The sequence below is a fragment of the Branchiostoma belcheri genome, unplaced genomic scaffold (genome assembly GCF_001625305.1).
Source record: "Branchiostoma belcheri isolate BF01 breed outbred unplaced genomic scaffold, Haploidv18h27 scaffold75, whole genome shotgun sequence".
In the NCBI taxonomy this organism is placed as follows: Eukaryota; Metazoa; Chordata; class Leptocardii; order Amphioxiformes; family Branchiostomatidae; genus Branchiostoma; species Branchiostoma belcheri.
In genome coordinates, this window is record NW_017804409.1 from 1,133,846 (window position 1) to 1,145,381 (window position 11,536).

An 11,536-nucleotide genomic window follows, 5' to 3' on the forward strand; every position below is an offset into this window, starting at 1 on the left:
CCCCCGGGTTAGTATCGTCTAAGCTTGAACGCCAGACTCGTGTCATCTCGGCTCACCCGCCAACCTCCGGCCGCGGGCTTCGTGTCCCCTAGGCACAAACGCCAACGTTGTGTCGTCTCGGCTCAGCTTCCGACCTCGGTCCTCTCGGCTCGACCGTCAACCTCGGCCATCTCAGCTCACCTGCTAGCCTCCGTGACCTCGTCTCAACCGAAAACCCCGGCTTGTCGGCTCCATCGTCATCCCAGGGCCACCGCTTCACGCCTGGAACACTCCACAGGACCTTCTTTCTAGTCTTTGTTCTCTTGTTATTTACATTCCGATACCTCCCGTTCAACGCACCCATGTGTTCCAGTACTGTTACTTCTGAAGGTTTTCTCACTGCCGTCTTGTCCAGTACACCCTAGTATTGCAGTCGATCTCACATCGCGCTTTACTTATGCATATTTTATCGCCTTTTTCGGCCCTGTAAACCCTAGTCAGTCTCACACAGCACTGTTATTTCTGCACATATTTATCGCTGTTGCTTGTCCAGTCAAAATTAATTACGTAGCCGGACCTTTATACCGGTCTCGTGCTGTCCCAGTAGTATGTTACTAGTACCTTCAGAGCTTTGCTAGCATTGTACAGGAAGATCTCCTACTTGATTAGTTCCACTGTACTCGGCGCAGGACGTCGCCTAGATCATGGCTTGCTGGCCACTAGTTCTCCTGCTTTATGTTTAGACAATCCCGTCAGTTTATACTACTAACGCGTTACAGTGCTTTTACTTACGAATGTTTTATGACTGTAGTCTTATCCAGTGCAACCTAGCTTTTTAGTCATTTCACCCAGTACTGTTATTTATGAATGTTTTTATCGCTGTTGTTTTGTTTTATCCAGTACAACCTACTAGTTAGTCTCCCGTAGCTTCGTTGTTTATGACTATTGTTTGTCCCATACAACCTAGCTCTTTAGTCCTCCTGTTTGTTCAATACAACCTAGCTTTTCGTCCGCCCAGCCGGCACTGTTAGCTTCCAAACTTTTATCGATATTGTTTCGTTACGCCCCTCTAACTACGGTTACCGCACTCTCCCCCTCCTCGCCTCTCTTCTTCCCTCCGGGCTTGGTCTTGGTGGATTCTCATGTTTTCAAACATTAAACTTACCAAGCCCACTTCGCCTTCTTGTCTCTCTATGATAAGCGTTGAGAGTGAGTGCAGATAATTGTTATCCTGATGAAGGCGACAGTGGTCGCTGAAAATTTGATCTCTCGGTAAACTGTGTGTTGGAATAAAGTTCAACTTTTTACGATAATTGTATTAGTCATTACTTCTCTCTGTCTCTCTAGCATAGGCCACCAATGACCTTCTTGTCATTACTTACTTAATACTTACTTAATTAACTAACGTGACGTATTACTGGAGGTGGCTGACTTCGCCAGGTGGTTGACCGTCCAGGCATGACTGTAGATAGGGATGACCTCGGCGTTCCTCCGATTCCTGGTGTCTCTGAAATGTTGGGTAACGTTAAAGCTTTGGGTTTGGCGTGAGCTCCACGACTGAGATCGACCAAGATGGCGGTGTGTGTGTTCCTGTCAGTACTAACCCTGGCCGCCCTTTTTGGCTGCAGCCCAGGTAAGAAGACCCAGAAATGCTATCAGACGTATTATTATGTGTAATCATTATAAAGCATTGTGGATTTCCATTGATGCAAATGTTGATGTGAACGTTACTAAAATGGAACGGAAAACAACAACAGTTTTTTTTTAAAATTCCAACATGAAATCACGCCTTAGCAGCATGGTGTCCGTACTACGATCGCTTTGAAAGAATTTTAAAAATTCCACGAATGCATTCCCTGGGTACTTGGTTTTGAGCTGGCCTTCGGCAATGTGGTATTTGGACCGACTAGGAAGGGTCGTTGTTTCTTTTTGCATATGAAAAGCTTTATTTCGGGCCAATTGCGGACACTAATATGTTCCCAGTACAGCTAAAATGACAACCAACAACCAATTCTGAATAAGCATAGCACTAACAAGAGATGACCAATATAAACGACCTGAAGTGATATAATATAAAATAAAACGTGTTTTGCTACACCGATCTGCCTTAAAAAAATCTTACACCAACATCGAAATAAAAAAAACACAGCTCTGTAAAACTAGTACATAGTACAACCACCAACTAAGGCCACACCAATTTAATTTCTTGGTTAACGGATTCGCCCGCTTCATTTTTTTCTGATTTGCAAATAAAAATAGAAATTCAGAATCAACTGTAAAATGCTCATATTTTGACCTGAACAGTTGAAAACAGTCCCTTTCATCCTAGTTGTTACAGCTATTCCATCTTTCAATGCAATGGTATCATTAAAAGTTCAAAATTCATTGTTTAAATTTTGAACCAGCCTGGTGTGTTGACTTCATGGCTCCTACCATACCATTTTGGGCCATAATAGGATGCCTAGGCCTGTTTTTATTTATTTATTTTTTCTCCCGCCCGCTCCATTATTTTTCTAGAAAAATCCGTTAACCAAGAAATTAAATTGGTGTGGACTTCAAACAAATGCTGCTGACACCATAAAGCTACTCCTATCAAATATACGACAAATATCTCTGCTTGTTTCTCCACTCAAGGTTTGAGAGTAAAATGGCCACTAGTTTTTCGTCACCGTTTCCGTTTTTTGCGTCTTTCAAAGCCTTTAAAATCTCGGCCTTTTCTTCGGGAGACAGGAAGTCTTCCAAGTCTTCCATCTGTTCTCTCAACTCGTCGGTGTCGTCTCGTAGTTCCCGCGCTCGTCCTGACCCCAGACTGGGAGACAGCTTCAGGGCGAAACTGTACCTAGCACCTGCGGAGTTTAAAAGGCATTTTTTTTTAAATTTCCAACATGTAATCACAAGACGTGGTGACGGCACACTCAAGTTTTTTCAACTTATATTAATGTCGCCACCAACACAGGGGACAATACAATAGTCATTTTCACCTAAGCGAAGTGAGGGAAGTCGTGTTAAGTGCCTATGGCACAAGATCAGTGGCATGTCAGGACTCGAACCCAGGACCTCTAGGTTCCGAGTCGAGCACTCTGCCGTAACGCCACACGACCCCACTCAAGTTTTGAGAGTAAAATGGCTACTGTATAAGGCATTGGCATGAACAATGTGAAAAGGGCATGTATCTGACTAGGTTCCTCTTTTTACCAAAGGGTAATCGAAGAGCAACCAAGTTAGATTTGTGTGACCCATGGTTTTATTTATGGAACTAGAGAAGTAACATTTGCAATGTTTACCTTCGGACATGGTCTGCTCTGTTTATTCTTACTCAAACACATTCACATACATGTACTACTAGTGTATGGTGACAGGAGTAGAGCAGACCATGAAATTGCAACATTATGTAACCCAACACCTGTCACCATGGCGGCAGACGTCAACAAATCATGTCATTGGCCAGGTCAGAGGTTAGTGTTTGGAACAGAAGAGGAGGAAGAAACTGAGTAAAAACAATATGTTTTCCTTCGGTAAACATAACAAGATGCAACTTGGCATGTTATCTGTATATTTGTCCAATTTCTACTCTTCCAGCCGCTTCTAAAGCCTGGTATAGTGGCAAATTGTACTATTTTAGTGGACTAGCTACTCTGCCATGTTATCTGTCTATTTGGCCCATTTCTACTCTTTCCAGCCCCCTCTGTACCCTGGTAGAGGGTAATGAAACGTCTATCAGTTCTCACCGTTGATCCGAGCGCTGGGCGGTCTTGCGGAATGCAGAATGGAGCAGGGGAAGACGGCAACACGTCCGTACGCAGGCTTCACCGCAATGAACGGCTCGAAATCGTCAGTAAAGAACGCAGTTTCTCCCAACTTGTCCACCTGAGGGTGATATGTGGTCGTTAACCACAGTGTGTGGTCGTTATCACTACTTATACGAGCTAACGACAAAGCGCCATGCTGAACGTCCTCAGTAGGAGATCGCCTGCGTTTTGGCGACGTCTCAGGGAGGAGCCTAATGGTACAGAATTGTGTGCACTTTGCAAGGTTTCTAGGAATGGTACAGGCATTTTGTCCACAGGAATGGAATGTCCAAAGGCATGTCTCTGGCCCACATTTATGCCCACATTCCTGGAAACCCTTGGGAAGACCTCTCTGTCCCGGATGGCTCTACTTTCTGTGACCCCGGGGCTCGTTCACTATACACTCAGGGAAGGAGTGAACTATATCTGTCTAGACTTAACAGGTACCAAGTCTTCCTCAAAATCATGAAATGATGGCAGTGCAATGCAATGCAAACCATAACCCTAACAGCAACCACCGTCGCCATGGCAATGTATGTTTTCATGTCCTTGTTATATGATTGTTCTCAGTGGGAAATGCGTGTATATGACAGCTTCAGAGCAGCAAACTGTACTCCTTCGGCAGACCCATGGTATGTAAGTCCCATGGCATGTAATCCGTCTATTTGGCCAATATTGTACTCTTTCTAGCCATATTTGTAGCGAAAATTTGGGTGAGTCCAATTTCTTGTGCTGGATATTACACTTTAAACTTGCTTCATAACATTTGTAGCTTGGTAGAGGCATTGTTTATTTTATCAACAAAAACCAAAGGATACAGGCAATGTGACGATACACTCAAGTAAAACCATAGCGAAGCCATCTCTCCCCGGCAAAGTCCATCGGCGGCAAAACCGTCCCTCAGCGGCATAACTCGCGTCGCTCCCCGAGAAAAAATAACGCCGCCACCTCAGAAGTCTGCGAAGGAGGCTATAGGTTCAACGGTCTGGCAGAAAGTTGAATAGAACTACTGACTACTAAGAGCAAGTACACCCTTACAGGTACGTGCTAATAAAGCCTTGGTAACAACCCACCGTACGTGCTTTTTGTCCGTACGTTTTTTGGGAAGCCACGTCTGCTACGTTTTTCTGAATTAACGTGCGTTGTACGCTCGTAGGCTGTACAGGACACGCGCGTCGCACATACGGGTGGTGAATCCGCAGAACGCACACATGAAAACTTTTACATGCACTTACAGTTCTACGGCGTGTCTGCGTGCTCCCAAATCCGTAGGACTCCGTACGGAGGTGGTACTCACCACGCAGGGATGCCCTACGTTTTCCCACGTTTTTGCACGTAGACAGCACGCAGAAGCACGTACGGCGGGTTGTGACCAAGGCTTAAGCTAGTCGCTATGCCTTACCTCCCAGTCCCTGTTGAGGTAGAGCAGCAGCGTGTACTCGTCCTCGCCGTACTCACAGTCGTCGTGGATCTTGGTGTGGTCGGCCAGGCGGATCAGGTTCAGCGCCACGTCGTACGGGTAGAACCCGCTCTTCCCGCTCACGTGGCTCACGATCTCACGACTGGCCCGCCAGAAGTAACTCTTAACGAACGCGTCAATACTGAAACCTGTCGCAAGGGAAGAAGAACGTCCTCTATAAAGCCCCTGTCACACACTCAGAACCTTCCACCGATAAAAAAACAAAACTTTGAATTGCCTTGTGTACAAAATATCGTTCCCATTTTCATATTTCCTTAGATAAAAGGCAAGATGGCAGCCTCAATTTTGAGGCATGTCTCCGACCAATTCACCAATTTCACACTTCCCATAATGCCTAGTAAAGATCACGGATATGACGTATGACCAACCCCCTTCCCCGACGTAATATTTCCAACAGTTCTATCGACAAGCTGGTCAACTATATTGTTTTGAATTATCTATCTAGTATAAGGCGCATGTCATAATTGCATTTTTGTTGGAATTAGAGAAAATGACGTACCTTCTATAGTTCTACCTTCTACCGAAGACTCTCCTACTCGCAAGGTCGCATTACGTAAATCCCCTTCTTACGTCATATCCCATCCATATCCGTGATCTCTACTAGGCATTATGGGAAGTGTGAAATTGGTGAATGCTAATTTCTTACTCCCTACAGGTACATACCTGTGATCCAGCGAACATTATCAGAGCCCTCAGTCGGACCCTGGTCCATGTAGGTACAGTTCGCGGCCAGGTAGTCGGTCAGCGTGAGAATTTCGTCGGGAGTGAAGACATTATCCAGAACAGTGATGGTTCTGCCGTCAGGTAGGCTGAACCTAGCAGAAAATAAAACAAGAGTTCCACAATCTCATACCTTCGCCAAATGAGGTTAACCCTTGCGGGTGACGAATTATACAATTTTAATCATTGATTTTGTAAATAAGAGCCTCATTTGCATGGACTATGTCAGTTGATCATATTCTTCATCCAATGACAACCTTATCATAACAAAAAGGCTATTTTAGCACTTCCTCATAAATTATGCAAATGAGGTCATGATTTGAATAAATTATGTTTGTTGATGTTCACCTTCACTTAACTTCCAAATGTGGCAAGTATGAAATTCGGGGTGCAGCAGTTACAACTATGAAATTATAATAATTTTCTATTAATTATGCAAATTAGGTCCTCATTTACATAATATATATCCTCAGATGTTTTTCTCGTTCTCAAGTAGATGTCACAAGTGTTTCATAGTTCTATTATCGAACAAAGCAGAGTTATAGAATTTCCTCATTAATTATGCAAATTAGCGCCTGATTTGCATAATTGCCATCTGATCATGTCAAGCATCACTTATACTACTTACATACCAAAAATCACGACAATACGTCAACCGGTTCTTGAGTTATCGTCCTTCAAATTTTTTCAACAAATGCTCCTGCAGTTCCAGAACAAGGCGCTAGGGACCCAAACTCGACGTCACTTCTTCCCTACCACAAGAGCTATCTACCAACCAAAATTCGTGACCCTAGCATGTCCAGAACATGAGATATCAAAACCGGAAGTTCAGCTGCAGTACCTAGGAAAGCCGCCAGGGGGCCCAAAATCTAATCATTTCTAGGTCTCATGAAGACCTACCCACCTACCAAGTTTCATTCCAACCATTTACTGCTTCTCGAGTTATCTTGCTAAACCACACACACACAAACACACATACATACCCACACACAGACAAACGCTACTGAAAACATAACCTTCTTGGCGAAGGTAACAACACACAGATTCAGGAAAACATATTTTACCTAATACAATGCCACAATTTCGACCGCTGTGCGACCCAATATTTGATAGATCGTACAACAAATTTCACACAAGAACAAATTTTCGATGCCTTTTTAATCATAGATATCGTACATCATACTAGTATACCAATCATAAAATCAAGGGTTACACAAATCCACTTTTGGTCACTCAGTGATCGTCATTCAGTGGAAAGGGGTCAAGCGACCACTGAGTGACCAAACACTTCACAGGTCAATCTAGGAATCTTATAAATGACGGCTTTCTTTTTTTACTTTTGCGTGTTTTGTTTGCCTCTTTTAGCTCAGCGATCACAGATTCAAGTCAATTAAGACTCACTGTCTAGTACAGTAACCCAAAACATTTGAGTGGCTCTTATGAGCTTTGTGGTGTATATGAAGTAAATAAAAAAAAGAAATAAGGCCATGTTGATTTGATTATATGGATGACATCCTCCGGGAGCCCCAAAACTGATGCGCGCGTGCGAATAAAAAAAAAGTTTTGCAAAAAAAAAAGTTGTTTTCATTATGAAATCTACGTGGTCATGAGGGTTGAACAAATGGGACAGAATATGGTTTGGCGAATAATCTAATCTTCAAGTTCATTTCCTTACAATTTCGTCTTTTCTCGTTTGATTTTGGCATTCTACGACATTGGTATAGTTTTTACTTATTTTTTTGTAACTCTTGTAAATTTTTGCTCATTTTGCAACTGTTTTGTACGATTTACAGTATGGTTGAAAACTTTTTTTTTTTGAAACGGCCGAAAATTCATGCGCGCGCGGATGTCATCCATATAATCAAATCAACATGGCCTAATTATTTAAAAAAAAAGATCAGCTTTAATACGCACCTTCTTGTGACGTGTTTTTCCACGTCTATTTCTCGGCGGCCTCCTTCGTCTGGTTGTGGGAAGTCCTCCTCATCAGGGAACTCCTCCTCAGTCAGACTTCCAACGTCCACCATTTTATCGGAGAAATTGTCCCCAATCTCTTCTGTCGTCTGTCGCGACGTTGCCATGACAACCAAAGCGTACAGGGCGGGAGCGAACTGCATGGCGGGAGGCTTCATGACGAAACTCAAGTCGCACGGCACGAAGACCACACGACCGTACCTGGGATGCGCCGCATGCATTCGCCCGAGCTCGTCGTGTATGGTAAGATGTCCGTACCAATTCTTCCGCCAAACGTCGTTCAGAAACACCACGACTCTGTAGTCCTCCTCGTCCACGCAACGATTCTGGTACAAGGGGAAGTCGCCCCGGTTGAGAATGTACCCCCTCACATCGGTAGGTCTGAAATCTTTCCCGCGCTTTTCCTTCAGAAAGGTGTTCATCGCCCGCCACGATTTGCTCTCGCGGAAAGCTGCAGTGGGCAGGGTGGATTGCCAGGGGGCGTTCGTGTAGTTGCCGTGATCAGAACTGTTCAGGAAGTTGTTGGAGTCGAATGTGTGGAAGTCATCCCTGATGCTGAATGTCCAGGCCAGCCGTAACATGTATCCCCGTATACCTTTTACAGAGTCGCGTGGCAAAATGTCGTCCATGATAACAACAGGTCTCTTGTCTGAACTATGGCCCTCCCACGTCACCGAACCCAGGCTCAAACTTAGACAAACCAACCACAGAAAACTCACCAAGCACTGAAGCTCACCCGCAGCGCCCATTTTGCAAATTAAAAGATGGCCACGTTCCTGTTGAAGATAAAAACAAGAAGTTTAGATCAACAGTTTTAAAACACTTCATAACAAGAATTTTGAGACCTCAGAAATCAGCAAGTAAATTTTATGGATGACATCCTCCGCAGACTCCAAATTTAATGCGAGCGGCGCGGGCGAAAAAAAACAGGCGGGCCGAAAAAACAAGTCTCCTACAATTTATAATTTTGACTGAATCATTGTACAAATGGTTTTGATTCAGAAGGAACATCACATATACACAGCCAGCATCACATATCACTGCATCAAAGAAAGAAACAAAACATCAAATCAGAGCCTTTTCTTGTCTCCTCTCTTCATAGTTATCTGCCATCCACCTTCCGGCATGACAACAGACATCTTTGCCCATTTTCGGCATGTTGACCACTGTCAGAAGGCAACAAAATTTCTTTTTTTTTTTTCAAAATCAGGCGAAAATTAATGCGCTCGTTGATGTCATCCATAAAAACTACTTGCTGTGGCCTAAAGATGCAGAATGCAGTGGATAATGAAATACCAGGTTATTGTACATTTGTACATTCATGCCACGACGGGCTATGTACAGGTCAAGACTCAACAGACACATAACAAACGTGTGTAGAAAAGTGGAAACAAAAGATACACTACTTAACTTATACATACATAGGAACATAGAAGGGAACTATACTAGGCTAATACAAGGTATTCTAGTTACTGAGCTAATACGGAGTGGTCAACTTCTCGCTTTTTTGTATTTGGAAAATGTGGGAACAGATGATAATGAGTGTGTTGCAGGCTGTATATGACCTCCTTGGTATGCATACACATGCAAATACAGCAAATACGCTAACCTGGATGCCAGACCCATAGCACACTGGGCCCAAAGTAATACCCAGTGCTAGACACCCAGGCACAGGCTAACTTTGAGCCTAGTGTGCTGCACCCAAGCCATACTACATCCACGCAGCTATTTGTGGGTTTGCATTATGACTTTCAGAGAGGTACGTTGTGGCAAATGACGGCAACAACGAGGAAATTCTCAATTATTTTCACCCCACCCCCCACCCCGAACACGTAAACACACACCTGTCCATGCTTTATGCCATGTATGAGTTCTGGTGTTATTTCCTGAGTTTTTGCTGAATTATTTCCTTTTTTTTTACAAAATAAAAGAAGTTCATGTTCTTATAGGAGATCACTTAATCACTTATCATGGTACATCGCATGTATGAGCATCTGAACAGGGCAGACAGTACTATTAGATTTGTCCATAGGAACACATGCTTAAATACACTATTAGAAGTCCTCATGAAAAGTACTTGCCCATATTTCAATCTCAAAAATTCTTCTGCACCAGGTAGCCACAGGGGTCTGATTCCTAAATATAGAAAGGAAACAGAGGATCGACCAGGTCACATTCCCGCCACAGCTGATGATAGTAACAAAACCTCCACTATGACCTACTTTTCCACGGTATCCATCCGCTCTGGCCAGACAAGACCTAACCACTCACATCTCTCACTACGCCCAAAACTGGTGAAATAAACAAACTTTGACCAAAGTAGGAAAGTCTAGACCCTACCTGTGCCTTTCAGCCCCAAAATCTCCCAAATGGACCAAAACTTTCAAGAGAAAAATTATTTTCAAAGGTATTAACTAGGCACTGCGATCGCCCTGAAATACTACAATAGGGGTTCTTGATACCGGATACGGCTGAGGAAGGTTTCGCGTGTATGTAGTGAGCCGGTCTAGTCTTCTCCGACGTGCTTGAACCCCAGGTGCTCCCAGTGTTTGTCTAAATTTGTCTCGAACTGGTTTACCACCACACTCTGGCAGGGAGTTGCAGTCTGTTGTTAGGAGAATCCAGTAATTATGATAAATACTCAGACCCCGTAATTACGGACTTGTGACCTATTTATAGTATAATCAGGGCAACGTAATTTACGCCCCCCCCAAAAAAACAGTTTCTCAAGCAACTGGATATGATTTTGGAAAATCGTATACAAAATCATATCCAGTTGCTTGAGTAATTGTTGTTGTTGTCCTTGTTAAACATATAACGTCTATTAATTTATTAATATTATGTCGTTAGACGGGGTCCACGTATCTTATTACCTGGATGTCTAACTTTCGTCGACGTACAACGTAATTTACCTCAAAGGACGAACCAGCTGCAGCCAGCAGAAACCAGACCAGACCAGTTCTGTATGTGTACCTCTTCAGTGACCGTGGCGCCGACAACACGCAACGAAAAGTTACAGGTTAAAAGGAAACGTGGTAAGACAACTTTGCACACACTTACTTTTGGGTTGCCAGGACACTTCCGGGTATGGCATTCCCGGCATCCTTTGTTGCAGAACCAGCGCTTCTAACACAAACCGCTAGGTGGCGGTAATGCACTGCTTAGCAGGTTGATCACCATCGAACAAGGGGACTAACAGGTTAGCCTCTACCAGGCTTCCCAGGTGGTTGGGAAGATGAGAAATTAGCCTAAAAGACAGATAATATATGATATGCGAGAGTGACTGGCCCACTAAAACTTTTAAAAAGACTTTTTGCAGTCTCCTGCTTCCGAAGCATTTTAGAGTTGGGTTGTAGCTTTTTTTTGTAGGCATGTTGCTCGCTTACAACTACTTCAATGACACAGGTATGTTTAAAGTTACTCCCTTCTTCCTCCCTTCATTCCTACCTTATTTCGTGCCATATCAATGTGTTATATACTAGTATACAACTACTAGTTATGTCTGTATCGCTGCCTTGCGCTGGCCATGCAAAACGTTTCAGGTGGGAATAGAGTGAATCGGGATAAAATGGGGGCTACGTGGCCGGATTTTGTC

The 11,536-nt window shown here is 43.7% G+C and overlaps 1 protein-coding gene across 1 annotated transcript; it reads right to left on the minus strand.

Annotated features, from left to right (window-relative positions):
• Window positions 1-2,444: 2,444 nt before the first annotated feature.
• LOC109485427 lies at window positions 2,445-11,048 on the minus strand. Its single transcript, XM_019789035.1, has 6 exons — window positions 11,002-11,048; window positions 7,882-8,717; window positions 5,911-6,062; window positions 5,170-5,375; window positions 3,708-3,846; window positions 2,445-2,825 (listed from the first exon to the last, which is right to left on the minus strand). Exons 2-6 carry the CDS (start codon window positions 8,688-8,690, stop codon window positions 2,572-2,574), a joined length of 1,560 nt encoding a protein of 519 aa, XP_019644594.1. The 5' UTR covers window positions 8,691-8,717; window positions 11,002-11,048; the 3' UTR covers window positions 2,445-2,571.
• Between the last annotated feature and the right edge of the window lie 488 nt (window positions 11,049-11,536).